A 23,658-nucleotide genomic window follows, 5' to 3' on the forward strand; every position below is an offset into this window, starting at 1 on the left:
TTCCATGATACTTTTAATCTAAAAAATGATGAGAACATTTTTAGTCACATATAAGAATTAAAAACTAAAACAAAGTACCCAGAGTCCCAAAATGTAGTCAGCATAGGAGAAAATTAATCTACGCAATAAAAAAGCTGTCTTTAAATCATCATTTTGTCTTTTCTACTAAGCAGTTGTATTTTCTCCCTATCTGGATAGGTTTTGTTCATGACATTAACTTGATTAGGCAGTCTAAATGAGTCTTGAAAAGAAAAAGTACAACTGAGTCTAGTATGATAAAGATGAAAACTAAACATTCTGGGAGCCTGCTAGATGATCACCTCAGAGTTATCATCAGAAATTAAATGCTCTCGACATAGAAAGGGGATCCTGACTTACTGTGCATCATTCTATGAGAAATTATTTAGCAGAACAGAGCCATAATGTAAAATCAGGAGAATGAATCCAGTCCAGCCAACAAAAAACTCTGCACCAGGTTTGAAAAATTGCCCAAACCTTCAGTAGTAAGATCCTAACAAGCACAACTGCCTTTTGAATCAAAGTCTGTACGTTTTCTGGGAACAGGCTGTGGAGGGGCAGGGGCAGAGAGGGCACCAAGTGGCTGATTTTCTAGTCTGTGAGGGGAAGAGGGCACTGTCAGAATCAGCTCAGACGCTAGACCACACTGGCAACTCATCGGAGGATGTCCTCTATAAGCGATTATGGCTCTTTCAAGAATTAACTCTCTTCTCATCTTCTACCTCAATCTGTTGCTGCTCCTCCATGTAAAAAGTAAGCTTGCTCCATTTATTGACGTTCTGGTCCCTGCCATGGCTAGGTGGACACTTCTTGCGGATTGTCGGTGATGTGGGGAGGTGTAGGACAGGCTTGTATTTGAAAAGGAAACAAAATAGGATTTGGTCTGAGAGTTTTGCCATTCCATACAATTGGGAGCACTCTGATCTTAGCACGTGCATGACAATTAAAGAATTGTGTCCAAAATATTAGTGATGCTGAAATACAAAAGCATTTCAGTCTTTGATTTTATGATTCACAGTATTTATTTAGCTGTGCAAATGATCACAGCAAAAGCTTCTGGAAGTGGGGTGGAGGGTCATTGAAAGAAAGCCATACCAAAATAATCTATAATTGCTTGTATTTTCCCCAATGATACATTTTGCATGCTAAAGTCTATTTGCTCAAATGTAAAATATTTTAGATAACATGTTTTCTTTAATTCCATATTACCTGATTTTCTCTCAACTACTTCTAATGAACTTTGGGGGAAAAAAACCCACCCAACAGAAATTCAGTTGCCAAAATCAAGGTAATATTTTCAGTGCTCCTGATTGACTAAATGATCATTTGCATTCATAAAGGTTTCACTAATGACACAATTAGGCTCTCATTTTCATTATTTGTGATGTGGGTTCTGGAAGCTAAGGGACTCACTCATTTCAAGAAACTTCTTTAAATATAAGCAAAAAAAAATGTTTTGGTCAGTCTTGGGTTTCCTTGATAATTGCCAGGTGCTTGCTTTTAAGGAAAATTGGAGGAGGCCAAGTGGCCTCAGCTGTGAGTCTATGGAAGCCAGGCACTGCTGAACATGTTGAAAATGAAGAGAGGCAGAATGTGTGTGTCTGTCAAAAGGGCTGTATGATTTGTGTCTGTTGAATCTGAATATCAATAAGACAAAGCACAGAGCAGCTGCCATTGAAAAAGACTACTTGGCATTAGCGTACAATGTGGTATAATCTGGGTCACCTTCTGTTGCTGCATCAGTCAGATTGTTGCTTGTACAGTTTACAGAGGAATATAAATCAGAAATGGAACCCAAACAGAGGCATGTAAAAGGAATAACCCTGGGTGAGCTGAAAGGATGCAAAGAATCCAAACTTCAAACAGTAATCAGCATCAAAATCTTTGACTGTAAAATATTTGAATCATAATCTTAAAAATAAAAGCTACCTTGCTTTTGTAAAGTTATGATGTAATGGATTATGCCTTTCCTATCAAACTTGAAATGGACATCAAGCAACAGGAGGTAGAGGGAAGTACAGTAGCTGGAAGAGAGAGCAAGAAGGGAGGTAGAGACTACAAAATGAAAGGGCTAATCTGTATACACTGTATTCATAAGCAAATAATATTTTCATTTTACAAAAGAATATATCTATATTTATAATAATGACATTTGTTTAGAGCTCTAAAGCATGCAAAATGCTTGCATACATTATTATCTCATTTGATCTTTGAAACAATTCTTTGAAGTAGACAGAATAAATACCATTATCACCATTTTACAGATAAGAAATCTGAAAAATTGAGAAGGTAAATGACCTGCTTAAAGTCACTCAAGCAAAGGCTAGAGATGGCATTTGAACCCAAATCTTCCTGATTCCAAGTTCAGCTTGGAATGTTAGATATGTTTTGAACATCTAATAGATAGAATTCTATTCTTAAAATGAGTAATATCTAAAGCAAATATATTTTAGCATTTACCTGAATCTATGAATCTATCTCTCAACAAATTCAGGATTTACTTTCTTCCTCACTGCTAGCACAGTCCTGAGCACATAGTTGTGGACTTGAACTAAATAACTGGGAAAACTTGCAGCACTATGGAGATACTAGTTACAGAAGGAATATATATCAGATTAAATTTTTAAACAGGTAGGGTTACACATATGTGGACATAGAGTGAAATTCTTTTATGTCTAAGCTTTAGCACAGTGTTTATACATTGTAACAATAGCTGCTCATTAACATACTCTGTTGCTGTTATTTCTCTGATCAGAAACCTTCAATATCATCATCGTCGTCATGATCATGATCATGATCATCATCATCATCATCATCACTAGCAGTTTTATAGAGCTTTGAGATTTACAAAAACTTTATGTAAACTCATCATTGCCAACTGAATTAGATCCAAACATCCAAGTATAGCCTTCTAGACCCTCCATAATCTGAACCCAATTTACTTTTTTTAGCCTTTTCAATCGCTGCAATCCTATACATATCTTATTTTCCAATTATTCTGGACTTCCTGCCACTCCCTGAATGCTAATTGTGCTTCTGTACCTCTTCAATTTTGCTGATGTCATTCCCCCTATCTGAAATGCCCTTTATCCCCCATCAAAATTCTACCTTTCTTTCCAGGATCAACTCAAATGTCACCTCAGCTACAATTCCTTACTCTATTTTACCAGATGAAAATGATTACCTCATTCCTTTCCATAAAAATTGTTTCTACCATGAACAAGAGATTTCTAGAAGAGTTTGTACAATTCATATGGCATTTATGACAATTAAATTAATAAATATTTTAAAGCCCATATTTCTTTATGTATTATCTTCCCTATTAGATTGTACTCAATACAGCTTTGTATCACAATGTCTAGTATAGTGTGTTGTATATTATGTGTGCAAGTAGAATTTAATGTGTGTACATAGTATTTAATGTATTTTGTTATTATGTAATGTATTTTGTTGTATTTGAGTGAATCTGTCTAAAAACATAAAGAATTGATCATAAAATGACGACAAAATTCAGAACAATTCTTATCATCTTATTTTTAAGTATCCAGATACATTTAATTAAATACAACATTTTGATGATATTCATATTGTTATTAAATGTATTACTTAGTCTTACACGTGTATGCTCATGTCTCCAATTAAATTATTAATTCCTTGAGGAAAGGGATCCTGTTTTGTAATGTTTTTTTCCCCTGAGGCTGGGGTTAAGTGACTTGCCCAGGGTCACACAGCTAGGATGCGTTAAGTGTCTGAGACCAGACTTGAACTCCGGTCCTCTTGAATTCAAGGCTGGTGCTCTATCCACTGCGCCACCTAGATGCCCCTGTTTCACAATTTTTTCATCTCCCATAGCACCTGGAATAGGACTAAGTATATAGAAAGCCTCTGACAAATATTTTATAAAAGTCTGGAGTTGGAAGAGATTTTAGTAGTCATCAAGGCCAAACCTTAACTGGAAAGAATCTTCTCTATAATAACTGAATTTGACCTTCCAGGTTCTCTCATAGACCTTCAATGAGGGAGAAATCTAAGACCCCATGAGACAGCTCATTACACTGTGATATAACTCCAGTTGCTTATTTATTACCTTGAGCCTAAATCTGATGGCAACTTCATTCCAGTCTTTCTTGTCTTTGACTCTGGATTTCTCCACTATTATCTAACAACTTTTTCACTCTGAAAGATCCTGCTACCTTTGTAATGGCTTCCTCCTGAAACCTTAATTTTGAGGAAGTGGTCAAAACAGAAGTGCTCACTCCACTATTCTCTCATACTTTCTTCTCCTACTCCTCCTCATTTGAACTCCTATTTAATGTTTTATGAGTTTTCTTTCCCATTGGAATGTAAACTCATTGAAGGCAAAACTTGTCTTTCATTTTGTTAGTATTGGTTATTCTAGCACAAGCACAATGGCTGAAACATAAGTATTTAAGAAATGATTGCTGATCGTAACTTTTTGCTTCAATAGATCCTTTGATATTAAGAAGAGATCTACTGGGGACTCTTCCATATGAGTCCTCTAGTTATTTAAAGAGAGCTGTCGCCTTCTTGTATTTCTCTTCTTTAGAGTAAACATCCCATAGTTCCTTTAATCAGTCTTAATATGCCTAGTTGCTAGTATTTCATCATCTTTAATATTCATTTGGACATGCTTCAGTTTGTCAATTTCCTTCAGAAAATTATATTTCTCAAAAACTGAATGCAGTACTCCAGATATGATGTGAAGTAGAATACTGTGGGACTGTTGCTTTTTTTTCTTTTTTTGGACACTATTCCTTAATTATTGCATATTTTGCAGGCTAAATTTATGTTAAATTCTTGGACTGCCAAGTCATACTGTTGACTCACTTTGAGCTTGCAAGTCTGCTGTGATTCTTGGATATTTTTCAAACTGTTATCTGATTGACATCTGCCATTTGCTGATTGTTTTGTTATTTACTAATTGAAGTTTCATATTCTTGCCTCTACAATTCAGAATTCAAGTTTCTTCACTTTTGGAGAAATAAAATTTACTCATTTTCTAACTCACTGTAACTATTCCATCAGGAGATTGCCCAATGGCAAGTGCCTTCTGCCTTCCCTTCCCAGACCACATTCACAGATCATAGGGACTATAGGAGCAAAGCAATTCAATTAGATTCTGGCTCTAGGAATAAGTAGCCATTTTCTTCACTTTAAATAAAACTCATTTTGATATATATGCTGTATTCTTGATGATTTTTTTTTCGCTATCTGTATGCACATGTGTCTGTAATCAAATAGGCTGTCATAAGACAGTTCAAATCCTGACTTGTTAGCTGTGTGATAATGAGTAAGCTACTTAACCTTTCTGAGCCTCATTTTTATAATTTTATATGATAATCTAGAAGTTCTTATCTTGGAGACTGTAAGCTTATTTATTAAGTTATATTTTGATAAATGTATTAAAATATAATTGGTTTTCTTTATAATTATATGCAATTCATTTTATATATTTAGAACATTGTTCTGAGAGAATTCATGGCACAAAAAGTTTAAGACCCTCTGGACTATATAAAATCTTCAAAGTCCTTTCTAGCTACAAATCCTGTGATCTTATATTGTTTTCCCAAAATTTTACCCAACTAGAAATTCTCAAAAATAAGTTATTTTTATTAACTAAAGGTAGAAAAAGCTCTGATATATTTGGATTAAGAAGAGAAATTTACACTAGACTTTTAATATCAGGATATCTTTGAAGTTCATGCCATAGTTTTGATTGATAGATGACATTACTTTAACAGTCAACCCATCAACAAGTACTTATTTCCATTTCCTACATACCAGGCACATTATGGTAGGCACTGACTTTAGAGAGAAAAAAAATTAAGCACTAATTGCCTTCCAGAATATTATATATATACACTCTATGTATATGTATATACACACACATAGGTAGGTACACACTCATATATATGTGTGTGTGTGTGTGTGTATACACAAAATTAATATTGAGTAATTTTTGAGAGTGGAAACCACTAGCAGTTTGGAAAGATTAAGAAGGAGTTGGCACTTTCATTGAACTTTTTAGGAGATCACGAGTTCCTTTTGGTATCTTGGCATCTAAATTCCTTTGAGTAGGATCTAAAAGGATTTTTCCTATTCTAAATTATTTTCTATAGCAAATAGTATTATAGGAAAGTTCTGCTGGAGGTTTCATTATATAAGCTGGTATGTTAATGAAAGGGTCAGAAAACAAAGTTTAGGGGAAGAAATTGAATTTATATATAAAGAAAAGCAAGAGAATTGATTTTGGAAGAATGTAAAGTACTGTCTCTTTAAATTATGAACACTTTGGTTACTGAAAGGTACAGACAGTAAGGAAACAGTTTTTCTGATAAAATATGAGGTCAGATAATAAGGACCAGATAAAGAATGACTCTAAGATTGGTTAAAGAAGACCTGTTTGAGGGCAGAAAAATGAGGCTAGAAGGCATTGTGGTACCTTAGCTCATTTGCATATGACTGTTTTTAGGATCTGAGTTGTTAAAACTTACAAAGTGGCACATGATAATAGCATTTATACAGCCCTTCAAGATTTGTGAAACACTTACACATATTATTCCAGTTGATTTTTACAAGACCATTATGAGGTAGGTGCTACTGTCATCCCCATTTTACAGAAGAGAAACTGAGGCTGAAAGAAGTTGTGATTTTCCTCTGGCCACACAGCTAGTAAATGACTAAGGTAGGATTCAAACTTGGTATTCCTAATTGCAAAATCCAGTGTTCTGTCCACTGCTACACGTAATTACCTCTCAAAAAACTGTTTGGAGCCACTGGGAGGATTAAATAAGAATTTTTGCCTTCATTACTTTTAGAAAGTTGGATTTCATGAGCTCATAAGGGAAAGATGAGTCACTGGCCATAAGGAGACTCTGATTTGTGTTATCAAAGGCAGTGAAGAACCCAGCAGGAGAAAAGCAGATGAGGCAGCAGGAGAGGTGTTAAGAAGAAGCTAGCAAGAGCAGAAGCTAAAGACAGCAGGAATTGACTCAAAGCCTGCTGTTTGGAAGAGAAGCCCTGCTTTGTGGATTGACTAGAAAAAAAGGTTGAAAGCATGAGTTCTATGAGGCTTAAAAATAATAGATATAAAGTATTTGGTAAATGTTAAAGCACTATATAAATGCTGATTATTTTTATCAGCCTAGGGTCAGTAGGTCTCCAAACTGGTCATTATATTATTCCCCAAGTCTTCTACTATATTTTTTTCTGACCTCAAGAAATATTTATTGAGCAGTACAGAGATATGTTGGTAAATGTTTAACTGGTTTTCTGGGATATATGTGTGTGCATCCATATCGAAGTTTAATCTGCATTATTAACACTTTAAGTCTAGACAGTCAACAAAATAATAAATCAAACACTGATTTATAGCATTGCTAATTTCGGAGACGTGAATGTTTATCTTCAAAATTTAAGAAATGGTTTTCACAAGCTAGTTAGAGCTGGCTCCAGCACACCCATGCCTGGGAGCCTTCTGTTTGAAAGAGATTTGGCAGTTGAACTACTGTTCTTTAGTGCCATTTACAGTTTGAATGAGGTGAAAACTCTTAAAGCTACTTGGTTGAAAGAAGAGAAAATATAAACTTTAAAGTTGTTTTGATGTACCTATAAACATGAAACTGGATAAACAATTCATTATTCTACTGAATCAAGAATTTACTGGGCTTGTCTAGATTTCTCAGAGTCAATCTGAGGAGTTCTGTAGTTCTCTAACTTAATAGATTACTTGTCACTATAATAGTGAAATACCATATTGGCACTGTTTTAGGGGTAATTGGAAGTTAAAAGTTTGTTACTATCTAATTTGTTTGAGAGTAGAAATGGACTGATTTTGCCAGAAAGGGAACACTTAGCAGAGACAACATTTCATGTTGTGCAGATTGTTCGTGACAGCAAAGCCTGAAGACTAGAGTTGTAAAATGCCCCAAACATAGGTTTCTATAGTTGTGTGCCCACCTTCCTCTCAAGACTCTACATTGTTAAGAAAGTATCATCTAGGTTTATCGTATGAACTATGATTTAAAAAAATTAAAATTGTTAACTGCTTTTGCTTTATTCTGAAAGATGGTAATGCTTTTTTTTTTGCATTTGCTTTACTGTTTACTAAGTGTTTTATATTCAATATTTAAAGGTATCATTATTACTTATTTTGTGTACTTGGAGTAGAGCTTATGAGCTAACCCATGACTAAATTGCCCTTAGATCCAGAAAGAGTTTGACTAATATCTCCATAACTCTTCCCTGGGAATTCAGATCTATCATTATGACTTCAAGCTGGTTGGCAGACCAACCCAGAGAGAAAGGAGGTATTGATGCCCACACAGAGGTTACATATAAATAGACCAGTTGCTGCTTTGAAAGAAATAGGATGGATAATATCCATTAGTTAGCAACATATTGATAACATTCACTGAAAACAATACCAGTTTTACGGCAATTTGGCTTTTGGACCACTCAAAAGAAAGCTTTTGGAATAACTTTTAAAATTTCATATTGCTATCAATAAATAGCCAGTGATCTAAGATCTTAGGCATTGGCACTGAAAAATTTCAAGGTTATAAGGGACATCAAAAGTTACCTAGTCCAATATATATTTAGACAGTAACCCAACCTGTGGTCAATAGATTTTCCTTGAAAACCTTTAGTGAAGAGGCACCCACTGGCTTTCCACTTTTGTGGAACTCTATATAAACTTTGTTTATATAGTTTTTTTTTCAAATATTTTTGTCAGTTACATGAAAATAATATATACATATTTTTGGTTCATATGTACATTCACTTTTTTATAAATTTCCTTATGAATCATATTGGGAGAGAAAAATCAGAACAAAATGGGAAAACCATGAGAGAAAAAAAAGAAGAAAAAAAGAAAAGAAGTGAACATATTATGTGTTGATATACTTACAGTCTCCATAGTTCTCTCTCTGGATGCAGATGGTGTTTTCCATCCCAAATTTATTGGGATTACCTCAGATGACTGAACCACTGAGAAGAACCAAGTCTGTTATAGTTGAGTATTACACAATCTTACTGTTGCTGTATACTATGTTTTCCTGGTTCTGCTTTTTTTGCTCAGCATCAGTTCATGAAAATCTTTCTAGACTTTTCTAAAATCAGCTTGTTCACTATTTTTTATAGAACAATAATATTCCATTACTTTTATGTACCATAACTTACTCAGCCATTTCCTGATTAATGGGCATCTACTCATTTTCCAAGTCTTTGCCACCACAAAAAGAGTTACTACAAACATTTGCACATGAGAGTCCTTTTCCTAGAGCTCTAATTACTAAGAAGTTTTTTTCACATCAATTTTAAATCAGCCTCCTCACAATTTTTGTGAATTGCTTCAAATTTTTCCTTCAGTTTAATCATGACACATTGTCAGGTGTTACACATGATAGCCTTCGAATAATTTAAAGCAGTCATCATATCCTCCCCTAAGTCTTCTCTTCCTTAGGCATTTCTTTTGGGAGAGATGTTTGATAAAATATATTTTTTCCTCCTTGAATTCCATCATCCTCTACTTTTTGACTCTCTCCTTGTTGACACATAACCCAAAGGACCTCAAAATTGTTTCAAATGTCTCTCATGTTAGGAATTTATTATTCACCATTTTTAGTCCCTGGCAAGTGATTTCTGGAAGAACAAAACTGATCACAACTGGATGACAGTTTCCTTCTTTTCAGATCATTCTGTTAATTTTTTAATTGTTTGGCTTAGTACTGCTGCTATAAGCACCTAGATCTAAGTGCCATAAGCACTTAGATCACTGGATGTTTATCCAGAGCAATGGTCCTCAAACTTTTTAAATAGGGGACCAGTTCACTGCCCCTCAGACTGTTGGATGGCTGGCGGGCCGCATAAATATTCTCAGCGGGGTCGCATCTGACCCGCGGGCCATAGTTTGAGAATCCCTGATCCAGAGCAATATGAAATTTAAAAAATTATTCCAAAAGCTTTTTTTTGGTGATTCAAAGACTAAATTACATAAAAACTAAGAATGTTTTTAGTGAACATTCTGTGAATATATTGCTAACTAATGGATATTATCCAGATATATACTTTCTCAAAGCAGCAACTGCTGTATTTATATATAGCCTTTGTATGGGCATCAATACCTCCTTTTTCCTCTGGGTTGGTCTGCTACTTGAGTAGAATATACAGTATGCTTCCTTTTTTCTAATATCTACATCTTCTAACCAAATGGAGTGGATCTACCAGTTATTGCCACAGGATAATGGCAATAAAAACATCAGTTAGAGAACTAAGAAGCATCAAGGAAATGGGCAAGTGGATACCAGAGCACAAGCCCATGTGTTGTGTTTCACTGCTCTGTCAATGCATGAGAGCTGGCAAAGGAGAGATTGATGATTGAGTGCATTAGAGATTAAAATTTTGCCTTTTCTTCTATTAATTCATCTGGCAATTACCTCACTGGATTTTTGATGTTTTATCCTGCAAAGACAGCTGTAATTACTTTCTCTATTTTGTGCATAATAATTATGTTTGAGAGTTTTGAGAATTTGTGAGATCTGGAGATAATCTCTAGACCTGCATCTTGGTCACAATAACCCAGAAATATCTTCTCTTGGCTTTCAAATATATTTAGTTATTTTAGGAGATCATCATGTGGACTGACTTCACATTGCTTCAACATCTTGATTGTTCTCTCCTAGATATTCCAGTTTATTAAAGTATTTTTTACAATAGTATATCCAGAACTAAACACAAGAGTCCAGCTAAAATCTAATGAGAGCAGAGTTTAAGACTATTATTATTTTCTTAGTGATGTGATTAAGAAAATGAAGGAGTAGGCAGTTTTTCAGATCCTTATTAAGTATTAAAACTCCCCAAACTAAGAATTCTAGGAGGGGCTTTGCCTCTCGTGAGATAGCCTAAAATCAAATTGGCTTTGCTGGGTGCAAGATCAGACTACTAACTCATATTAAATACTGATTCCACTAAAGACCCCAGAAAATGTTTAGATGGATTTCTATTGGGACATCTCTTTACATTTTTTATTTGCAAAATTGATGTTTAGAACCTATTAAATTTTATGTCATGAGATTCAGACTAACATTCTAGTTTATCATGATAAAATAATCATACCTTGCTTATGAAGAAATCAAACTAACAACCCAAAGATTCCCTTAGGATCTTTAGAATCTCTTGCTTTAAAAGTTAGTGATAGTAAAACAATTTCAATAGACTTGTGATGGCAAATGCCATCCACACCCAGAGAAAGAATTCTAGAGTATAAATGCAGATCAAAGCATATTATTTTAAATTATCTTTTTCTTTCTCATGTTTTTCCCCTTTATTCATTTTTTCACAACACAATTAACACGGAATGTGATTGTACATGTATAACCTATATCAGTTTGCTTTCTATCTTGGGGAAAAGAGAGGAAGAGGAAGGAGGGAGAAAAAAAATTGGAACTCAAAATCTCACAAAAATGAATGTTGAAAACTATCTTTACATGTAATTTGGAAAAAAAATTCTATAATGTGGGGGGGAAAACTTAGTAGTAGTCATAATGTAGAGCACATGCTATTCCTTAGTGGTATTCTTTCCAAATACTAACCAAGTTTGGCCCTTCTTAGCTTCCAAGATCAAATGAGATCAAGTGACCAACAGACAGAACTCCCTCATCTGTTGCAATAATTGAACACTTTAAATAGAGTTCTTTAAAAGGAAATATACTAGTTCAGTCATTCTGATATGTAAACAGAATCAAAGAGGCAAGACAACTTTGGAATTATCATCATTTAATTGTCATGCTCATGAAATACATGAGCTTGCATCAAAAAAGATTGGTGACCATAGTTAAGGAGCAATCATCCCTTGGCTTATTTAAATTCTATAGATGTAAAACTATATAAATCTTTAGTATTTCCTCTATGGATTAAGTGCTTCAATATGTTGTTAAGGCCTATACAATTATTACTGTAAGGAAAAAGAAAAACCCTTTTGCTTCCTTATAAATAAAATAATTATCTCATCAGTCATCAGAAATAGTTTGCATGTTGCTATGGTTACTTGATGCTCTCTTGGCTAAAGAATAGGTATATTTTCCATTTCTCTTTTACCTAATCCAAATAATGTTATTCTGAACAGCAGGCATTGTTGGTGGTGCTGGTAGATTTTTCTCACAGGTGAAAAAAGTATTCATATGAATCCCAAAACTCATCACTAATGCTTTCACCAAATCTTGCTGTTGTATGAGTACAAAACCAATTTCTATATTTCTAGGAGATGGAGGAGGAGTGGGACAGAAAGTCAGTAATGACTCACTGTTTCACCATTGATTTCTAAAGAAATCTCCTGAAGCCTAAGTTTCTCATTCTATAAAATAAAAATGATGAGACTTGGCACATAGCTTCTAGGCAGTGTTGTTCTGAGAATAGAAGTCCTTTCTGTTTATAAAAACTCTTGGAATGTAGATGATAAGGTAAGAGAGGTTACCAGGACAGAACATCATCCTCAGGGCTGTCTTCATCTCTCTATTTTCAAATGAAGTTGAACAAATTTTCACATTGTTTAGAATAGCTACTAGAAAAAGTGCACTGGAACTCTGAGTTAACATAGTTAATTTTTGCAATTCAGGTGTCATTTAGTAAATGTGGAAGATAGGGTTTTGTTTTGTTTTTTTGAGGGGGGATGCATTAGATAGGAGGAAATCAAACCTGTGATTTCAACTGATGTGAGGAATTTCCATATTAGAAACTCCTTCCAGTGATGCTAATCAACAATTTATATAACTTCTAGTGTTAAGAAGTTGTTTGGAGACACTGAGGAGCTAAGTGGCCACAACCTTGTAAGTATCAGAAGTCAGGCTTTAATCCAGATCTACTTGACTACAAAAAGGCTATAATGAACTTAGAAGTACTTATTTAAATTTAAAAAAAAGTTAAAGTTATCATCTATATAATAATATACTTGAATTGAAACTTTTGGGTTTCAAAATTTCTTAATTTCATTTTTTGCATGATCATTAAAAGCATAATTCATTTCTTTAAAAAATCTTTCTTAAACTTCAGTCTAGGACTCAATAAGAAATTTAAGATATATAACAATCTATTACCATCATTTGAAAATGAATGGTTGAGGGATGTGGAAAAATTGGAATACTAATTCATTGTTAGTGGAATTATGAACTGAGCAACTTGGAATTATTCCCAAAGAATTATTAAATTATTAAATTACTTATACTCTTCAAATTTATGAATTTTATGAATTGCTTTATGGATCATGCATGAGAGAGAATTAGAAAAACGGGAAAACCATGGGAAAAAAGGAAGTGAACATAACATGTGTGGATTTATATTCAATTTCCACAGCTCTTTTTCTGGATGCAGATGGCATTTTCTATCCAAAGTTCATTGGGATTGCCTTGGATAACTGAACCATGGAGAAGAAGCAAGTCTTTCATAGTTGATCCCCGCACATTCTTGCTGTTATTGTGTACAATGTATTCCTGGTTCTGCTTGTTTCACTCAGCATCAGTTCATGTAAATCTTTCCAGACCTTTCTAAAATAAGCTGATCCATCATTTTTATAGAATGATAATATTCCATTACCTTCATATACCACAACTTGTTCAACCATTCCCCAATTGATGAGCATGTACTAATTTTCCAATTCTTTGCTACCACAAAAAGAACCACTACAAACATTTTTGCATAAGTGGGTCCTTGATCCTTCTTTCTGATTTCCTTAGGATAACGACCCAGTGGTAGCACTGCTGGGCCAAAGATATGATTAGTTTTATAGCCCTTTGGGTATAGTTCCAAATGGCTCTCCAGAATAGTTGGATCATTTCATAACACCAACAATGCAGTAGTGTCTTAGTTTTCCCACATCCCCCCAACATTTATTGCTATTTTTTCCTGTCATCTTAGCCATTCTGAGAAGTGTGAGATGCTACCTCACACTTGCATTTTTCTATGATTATAGATATCTTTAATTTTGTCATCTGAAAATTGTTCATATGTTTTGTTCATATTCAGTTGGGAAATGACTTGTATTCTCATAAATTTGACATAGTTCTTTTTGCATTTTAGAAATGACCTATATCAGAAATACTAGTTGTAAAAATTTTTCCCTATCTCTGTACTTCCCTTTTGATCTTGTTTCTATTGGATTTGTCTATGCAAAACCTTTTAAATGTAATTTATGTAATTAATGTAATCAGTTATCTATTTTGCCTTTCATAATGTTCTCTAGTTTTTTAAAATCATAAAGTCCTTCCTTCTCCAAAGATTTGATAGATAAATTATGCCTTGTTCTCCTAAGTTGCTTATGGTATCACTCTTAATTTTTTAATCTTCCATTTATTTATTTATTTATTTATTTTTGAGGCTGGGGTTAAGTGACTTGCCCAGGGTCACACAGCTAGGAAGTGTTAAGTGTCTGAGATTAGATTTGAATTCGAGTCCTTCTGAATTCAAGGCTGGTGCTCTATTCACTGCGCCACCTAGCTGCCTCTCATATCACTCTTTATGCCCAAATCATGTATCCATTTTGACCTTATTTTGGTATGGGGTGTGCAATGTAGGTCTATGCTGAGTTGCTGGCATAATATTTTTCCAGTTTTCCCAACAATTTTTGTCAAATACTGAGTTCTTATTTCAGAAGCTGGGGTTTGGGCATTTATCAAATACTAGATTACTATAGGCCTTGATTATATGTCTTATGTATCTAATCTATTCTACTGATCTACCACTCTATTTCTTAGCCAGTAACAAATGATTTTGATGACTGCTAATTTATAATATAATTTTAGGTTTGGTACTGCTAAGCCATCATCATTTGTATTTTTTTCATTAATTCTCTGATATTCTTGACTTTTTTTCTTTCAGATGAATTTTGTCACTATTTTTTCTAATACTATAAAATAATTTTTTGACAATTTTATTGGTATGGCCCTGAATAAGTAGACCAATTTAGGCAGAATTGTCATTTTTATTACATTAGCTCATCTGTGTTATGAGCAAGTGATATTTTTCACAATTGTTTAGATCAGACTTTATTTGTTTGAGAAGTGCTTTGTAATTGTTTTCATATAGTTCCTGGGTTTGTCTTGTCTTAACCCCCAAATATTTTATTTTGTTTATAGCTATTTTAAATGGAATTGATCTCTTCTTTCTCTATTTTATTCATGTAGCTGTGTAAAGATATAAATTTTCCTCTAAGAACTACTTTGGTTGTGTCCCATAGGTTTTGGTATATTGTCTCATTATTGTCATTATCTTGGATGAAATTATAATTGTTTTTGTGATTTGTTGTTTGACCCACTCATTATTTAAAATTAGATTATTTAATTTCTAATTTTTGTTTTGTTTTGTTTTTGTTTTTGTCCCCCCCTCCCCCCCAGGCTGGGGTTAAGTGTCTTGCCCAGGGTCACACAGCTAGGAAGTGTTAAGTGTCTAAGATCAGATTTGAACTGGGGTCCTCCTGAATTCAAGGCTGGTGCTCTATCCACTGCACCACCTAGCTGCCCCCTTCCAATTGGTTTTTAATCTATCTTTGCTGACCCTTTATTGAATATAATTTTTATTGCATTATGGTATGAAAAGGAAGCATTTACTATTTCTGCCTTTCTGCATTGTGATTTTTCTGCCCTTCGTGGTCAGTTGTTGTATAGGTGCCATGTACTGCCAAGGAAAAGATGTATTCCTTTCTGTCTCTATTCAATTTTTTCTAATATATCAAAAAGTTAAAGTTGAGGGTCATCAAAGGGCAATGGAAAGGTGCATGCTAAGTATGATCATTGCTAATACAATATATTAGCCATGGATAATTTCATGAGATTAGTAACATAAATCACATTATTAGAAAGAGACATTACTGGAAAAGATGGGTCATGTACTTGGGGTTAGGGATAAACCAGTGGACAGTTCCTGCACTCTACTGATATCAATTTAGTATAAGGTATATGGAAAGGCTACATAAAGGAATTCCATTTAAAAATCTGTTGGCAGTGGTTGTTTAACTATGAGATGATAAGGGCTCTGATAGTAGAAATGGAATGTGAGGGATGGTAACAGGAATATAATTAATATATAATCAACAATCATTGATTAAATGCCTACTATGTGCCAAGGATTGCTACTTACTGGGGACATGAAAAAAAGAATGAAAAAATTCCCATTGGTAATGATTTATTCATAAAAAGCACTTGACTTATTTGTCAATCATCCTAAAATATACTCTGGCTGCCATGTGACCAAAGTGCATATTAGTAATATTAAAAAGAAATCTACTGATCTGGGACACAGACATAGAGAAAAATGCGACACTAGTAATGGAAGATAAATTAAGATAAGATATACTAAGCAGTTAGTACAATGCCTTGCACATAGGAGGACTTTAATAACTGCTAGCTGACTGGCTTTGTAAATGAAATGAATTATATTAGGGTTGGGGTTAGATGGAAAGAGAGAGATAAGCAGCTGTGTTGGAATATGACTGAGTAATGATTCATCCTTGCTATTCTTGCAATCCAGCCAGTGTGAAACAATTGGCTATTTTTTTTAATTTAAGGAATTAACCATTTTTTTTCTCTGACTCACAACAGTCTTTTCTCTTGAATAATGTGCTTGAAATACTCTGAGGCTAATTGCAGGGTTATCATATAAGGGGTGACAGCAATTAACAATTCATTAAACATGAAGGTTCTGTTGAATATGGACACATCTTCACTCTACTTCAGCCACCTGATAACATGGTAAATCTTAGACTGTTAAACTGTTTGATCAATTAATCAATCAGTGAACATTTGTTATATAATAGTCCCTTCTCTGAAGTATAATTTCCTGTACTTTCATCTCTCTCTCTCTCTGATTGATTCCTGTTACATCTATTCTTCACCTTCATCATTGACTTTTTAATACCTTCAACCATCCTTGTTCTCTCAGTCCATCTGTCACTCCTGCTCTGACTTTGCTTCCCTGTCTTCATGGCCTTGATTTCATACCTAACAAGCTTAGTTTTTTTTCAAACTTCTATCTTTGAAGACCTTATCATATTTACTTTCTGCTATTCATTCCATACTAGTCGTCTATCTTGGATCATTCTCCTCTCTGTGTTCACCTTGTTAACCTACTTGGACTCCTCATCACTTCTTGCCTTGACTATTAAAATATAAATGTTTTCCACCTACTCTATAGGAATAATCCTTTATCATTCATGCAGTCATTCATTCATTCATTCCAACCAGCTTCCTCATATCTGTCAAAAGTATTTTTCCAAATGACCAGGTCTGTTATGTCACTCCTATGCTTCCATCTGCATTCAGACAGTATCAATTCTTTCTCTGGAGATGAATAGCAAAGGGATAGAAGTTGGGATGATTTGGTTTGGTCAGGTGTGATAACACTGACCTAGTTGGAACAAAGCATTCAAGGTGAAAAATATTGGGAAATACAATTGGAAAGTGAGGTTAAGACTAGATTATGGAGAACCTTGAATACCACACTGAGCGGTTTGGATTTTCTCCTTTATGTAGTGGGGCATCATAAAAAGCTTATGAATCAGGGAGTGATATGATAAAAACAATGTTCCAGTAATCTTATGGTAACATGTAGAATTTATGGAAGACAATAAAGACTGAAGGTTAAGAGATTTATTTAGAAACTGCTGCAACCACATGTGATGGCAACCATGGAAATTGAAAAAAAAAGAGATGGATGTGAGAATTATTTTGAAGAAAGATAAAACAGGACTTTTTGATTAATTTTGATATATAGGTCAAGGAATAAGAAAAGACCAGGTTTTTAACTTAAGGTTTTGTGTTTCAATGGTTGAGAAAATTATCATAATATTGATTGAAATGAGAAAGGTAGGAAAGGGAAACAGGTTTAGGGGATAATTTATGATCTAACATTTATTCTTATCTTATTTGCAGTAGGAATACATTTTTAAAATTGCTTTTTTTTAACATTTTCATTTTTTATTATCTTAATTTCAAAATATGTGGTTCATAATTTTGCTACTACACTAATCATGTTTAGTAAAGGGATAAAGAAGAAAGAGAAGAAAATAAGAATGGCTCCACACAACTTGCTAATGCATCAACTAAGTCTAAGAATAGACACAATGTTCCCCAATGACAATCCCTTGCCTCTGCCAAAAAAAAAAAAAGGAAGGAGATACGTTTTTATCATCTTAGGAGACAATCTTGGTGATTATAATACACAGCTACTCTAGCTAGTAGGAATGTTTATAATTAGCCTTTTATGTTATGAAATAATAATTTTTAAAAAATATATCATCTTCTTTCTCAGTTAAATGTTTGTTCCAGACCTGAGATTTCAGCCAACTCTAACTTCTACACTCTTTAATAACTATAGAGTAGAAAACTGAGATAGTAGCTAGAGAGCTTGTGACCTGTCCAAGATCACATAGCTAAATCTTGTCAAGCAGTATTTGAACCAGGTTTGTCATTGACTATAAGAATGGCCTTCTATTCATGGTGCAATTCTATGTCTTGGTTAAATGAGAGCCTCTAATTATTCTGAAAAGAATAGTACTGGTTATTAATGAATCAGGAGCATTTTGTTCACCCCACTGAACCCTCATGTACCCTTGGCATGCTCACCCACAGATTTCTCTGAAATGAAAAGAGTCATCAAGTATTATCATATGAATAGTCATTAATTCATAATAAACTGGTTGCATCAATAGAGCTTCATTAGTTAGTGGTTCAACACCCAGGGCAATGAACATAGCATTCTCTGGGAATGGGAGTTTTGGTTTGCCACCTAAATTTTGGTAATGTGCCCAGGTGTGATTTTTCCTATGTTCATTTGATATCATTTAGCTCCAGAGAGCACAATTATTTGTCTCATATAGATCTATCACAAATTTTCTGTTTTGTTTATGTCTTTTACCTACTTTCTTGGACAAGCTACTCCTCTTTTCAGATTCCTTGTCTTCCTTTAAAATGAAGTTAAGTTGTAATTTCCTGAGAGTAACCCTTTGTGATGCCCCAGCTGTGAATATTATCTTATCCCTCTACAATTGTCATTTTTTTCTCCTTTATTTCTTAGAACTTTGCATTATACTTTCCTTGTATGAGCCATATTGTCTCAGAAGAATGCAAATTTCTAGAGGGTAAGAACTATTTTCATTTCTGTCTTTTTATCCTCAATACTGTAGTAAATAAGTTCTTACATTATCCTCAACTTTTGAATTCCTTGCTCCTCTCTTTTCTTGCCATGCATCCCTTAGCCAAACCCAGCTCTTGACATAAGCCATCACCTGAGCTCTCTAGTCCTAATCATGAGCTGCTGATAGAGGAAGTCATGAAAGCATGCTGATGACTAGGTATACTACAAATGTGCTGTATAATCTTGACTGAGCCTTCAGTGGGGCAAGGAAATCCTTTACACCTTGCTTAATGATTCTCTATTCTACTCACTGCAGTAGATGTCCCAAATTTTCTCAGCACTGCTCAAACATCTCATAGTCCTTTTTCCCACCAGTCTATTAGTTTGCCTCTTCTTGATCAAGAAACCAAGTCATATGCTAAGAATTCTCTTCTCTCTTCATTATCTTAAAACTCTTTCACATCTACCCCTATTAACTTCTCATTTTCTTTAGTCTGTGATGAAGAAGTGGCCCTTTTCCAAACTGAAGCCAAACTCTCTATATAATTGACTCAATTTTCTCCTGTCTTCTCTAGAAGATTGCTCTCATCATTCCTCCCCTTTCTCATCCCTATTTCTTCCTACAAATAGACTGTTTTCCAAACCTGAAAAAACCTCTAAGACCTTGTGAGCTTACAAATTTTCATCCTTTATCTCTCTTCTCTTTCTTAGCCAAAGCTTTTGAAAAAATTATATTCTTTTTTGCCTCTATTTTCTATTCTTTCACTGTCTTCTAAATCCTATGAAAACTTGTTTCAAATTTTCATTCAACTGAATTTCTGTATCCAAGTTTTCAATGATCTTTTATCTGTCAAATCTAATTGTGCTTTTTCATTCCTTTTACTTCTTAGCTTTTCTGCAACATTTAACATTGTTGATCATTCTTTCCTCCGACCACTCTTTCCTTTCTGGAATGTTGTGATACTATTCTTTCTTGGTTCTCCTTCTACCTGTGTTATTGTGCCTCAGTTTTCCTTGTGTGAAACTAAATGATATCGTGGATTGGTCATCAGACCTAGAGTAAAAAACAAAATAAAACAAACAAACAAAAAAAAACCTTAGTTCAAATCCTGCCCAAGACAAAACTTCTCAGCCTTAGCTTCCTCATCTGCAAAATGGAGATAATGATAACACCTATTTCACACTATTGTTGTGAAGATCAACTGATATATGTGATTGTGATGGAATACCAATGTGCTATAAAAAAATGATGAGCAGAGCTCCCTTAGAAAAATCTATAAAGACTTGCATAGGCTGATGCAAAGTGAAAAGCTTACAATATTGTAAGTGCATCTACTGTGAATGACTTAGCTATTCTCAGCAATACAATGATACAAGACAGCTCTGAAGGATTTATGAAGAAAAATGTTCTCCCAAAGAAAGAACTGAAGGTGTCTGAATACAGAATGAAGCATACTTTTTTTTAAACTTTCTGTATTTTTCTTGTTTTTTTATGTTATCTTTCACAACATGACTATTATGGAAATATTTTGCATAACTACACACATATAATCCATATTGAATTCCTAGTATTCTCAGTGAAGGGGATGGGGAGGAAGGAAGAGAGAGAATTTGGCACTCAAAGTTCTAAAAACAAATGTTTAAAATTATATTTACATGTAACTGGGGGAAAATAAAATACTAAACTTTAAGATCAACTAAAATAATATTTGTAAAGTAGCAAACTTTAAAGCATAATATAAATTCTAGCTATAATTATTATATCTCCTAATTGCATGCTTAACCTAATTTTCTTTACTAGGATCTCCTTTTTTTTTTCTTTATCCTTTCTTAATTGGGGTCTTAGTCAGCTCCCATGGTTTTAATTATCTCTATGTAAATTACTTCAATATCTTTATATTGAAATTATGTTTTTTCCTTAGCTCCAATAATTCATTACCAACTGCCTGTTGGACACTTTCAATTGGATGTCCTGTAGGTATTTTTAACTCATTATTTTGAAAACAGAACTTATTTTACTGCCCCAATTCTCTCTAGATTTTTGTGATGGTGTTCTCTCCTGGTTCTCATCCTGCCTTTCTGACCACTTTTTTTGTTTCTTCCACTAAATCTCCATCTAAACAGTGCCTATTAACCATAGTATCTCTCCCTTTCATCCCAGGTTCTGTCCTAAGCCTTTTTAATCTGCTCTTTCTATATTCAACTATCATCTTTACATAGATAATTTTCAGATTTATTCAACCATCTCTAACCTCTTTCATGAACTAATCTCATATCTCCAACTGTTTATTGGATATCTTAAACTGGATGGTCTCTAGATATCAGAAATTCATTCTATCCAAAATTGAACTTATTCCCCTTTCCTATTACTATGGAAGGTAACAACATTTTTGCAGTCACTCAACTTACAACCCAGGTGTCATACTAAACTGCTCACTTACACTCCCCCATAGTCAATCAATTGTCTAGTTTTGTCATTTTTTCATTTGTGATATCTCACCTCTAAGTCCTCTTTTGTCCTCTGAAATTGCTACCACCTTGGTATAGTTCATCTTCACTTCATTACAGGACTATTGAAATAGCTTGTTGGTGGATTTCCATACTTCAAATCTTTTCTCACTTTAGGATATCCTTTTCTCAGTTGTCAAACTGATCTTCCTGAAGTACAAGTCTGATCATGTCACTGTCTTATTTAATCAACTTTAGTGATTCCCTGTGGACTCCAGAGTAAAATATAAAATGTTCAAAACACTCAATAACATGGTCTCTTTCTACTTTTTCAGTCTTTTGACAAATTACACCATCAATTCTCTCTCCATTCCTGCCATTAGTACTCTGTGATTCAGTGACACTGGTCTTCTTGCTGCTCCTCATATATGGCATTCCATCTTTCAACTTTGGATATTTTCACTGACTATCTCTCATACCTGGAACTGTCTCCTTACTTCCCTGGTTTCCTTCTCTTAATTCCCACTTTCAGAAGAAGCTTTTCTTGATCTCTCTTAATTCCGGTGCATTTGTTCGATAGATGATCTCCAATTTATTTCTGTATTTATCCTTTTTGTACATAGGTGTTAGTTTTCTCATATTGGCAAATTTTTAAAAATCAAAAGTGATTATTTATTTATTTATATTTATTATATATATTATTATTTACAGTGACATTTTGGATTAACTACAATAAATCTAATTTAAAAACAATTAACATAGGAGTAAACTGTTAAATTACTGGCAAACTAGCATATATTGGTATTATCAAAGCCTTTGCCTCTAAATAGTACTTAATAGATCTCTAAACTATATAAGCTAATTGATTTATTCCAGCTTCAAATTATGGAAATGTCTATAAAATTTTTTGATTTGCTTTCTAAAATATGTAATATATAATATAATGTATAAAATATATGTAATCAAAAGTCATATGTAGTTAATTGTATGTTGTCTTGCCCATTAGAATGTGAGCTCATTGAGAATTGGAATTTTCCATTTTTGGTTTAATTCCAATTCAGAACATGACTAGAATATCTTATAGTTCATCAACTCCACTCATCTTGTTTTATAATAAATAAATTAATACACATGGAGTTTAAGTACTGCCTATTAGTTAATAGCAGAGCTAAGATTAGAATTTAGGTCTCTCAATGAACTTCTTTTTTTAAAATTAGAGATTAAAAACATTTTTAAAAAAATCTATCTGACTTGAATTTAACAACTTAGGCAAAATTTAATTTGTCATTCAGCAGTTCTATTATTTTTTTTTCATTTGGGGGAGATGTGATAATAAATATTTCACAAAACTTTAAAAAAATAGGATTATCTTTTGCCTTTCTTGATATCTGCAGCACTTAGCATTGAGCCTAGCACATTAAGTACCTAGGTACTTAATAAATGCTAGCTGGTAGATTGACCCCTATTCTGAATACCCCTGTTTCAATTGGGGGTACCAGCTTTCTTTCAGTCACTTGGATTTATGACCCTGATGTCTTCCTCTACTTCTCATTGGTCCCTTATCCCAGATATCTAATTGGCTCCTAGACCTCGTCATTTTTTTAGTCTGCAAATCAACAGACTTAAGGACTTATTTATTATATATGTATGGGCACTATATTAAGCTTTAGATTTGTTTTTGAAAAGACCAAAATATAATTCTTGAACCAAAGGAATTGTCATTTTAATTGGGGAAGAAAACATACAAAAATATATTTGCTAGATATGTACAATGAAATGGAAGGTAATCTTGGAAGGAAATCATTAACAGATAGGAAAGGTGTTTGTTGTCAAAGGTGGAGGAGCAGAGGGTGAAATTTGAACTGAGTTTTAAGAAAGACAAGAGGTAGAAGAGAGGCAAAAGAATCAAAGACTATCAATAATAAGACATGGAGTTGGGATATGGTGTCTTTGGAGCAAGGAATAACATTGTTGGACTTCAGAGTGTGTGAGGGTAGTAAAGTTTAAAAAGACAAAAAGTGTTAGGCTGGCCCAGATTGTGAGAGCCTTTAA

General features: G+C 33.8%; 1 protein-coding gene across 2 annotated transcripts in view; it reads left to right on the forward strand.

Annotated features, from left to right (window-relative positions):
• The first annotated feature begins 514 nt into the window (after positions 1-514).
• The window catches only part of CRB1 (crumbs cell polarity complex component 1), a 266,744-nt gene continuing 243,600 nt past the window's right edge, over positions 515-23,658 (forward strand). For both annotated transcript variants that reach the window (XR_012489048.1, XM_074308671.1), the window contains exon 1: positions 515-771. Coding sequence is in view for 1 of the 2 variants with exons in the window: in XM_074308671.1 (XP_074164772.1) it covers positions 702-771 (70 nt within the window). In the remaining variant the exon portion in view is untranslated. The remainder of the gene's footprint in view (positions 772-23,658) is intronic.

Source organism: Sminthopsis crassicaudata, chromosome 4 (genome assembly GCF_048593235.1).
Source record: "Sminthopsis crassicaudata isolate SCR6 chromosome 4, ASM4859323v1, whole genome shotgun sequence".
Taxonomy (NCBI): Eukaryota; Metazoa; Chordata; class Mammalia; order Dasyuromorphia; family Dasyuridae; genus Sminthopsis; species Sminthopsis crassicaudata.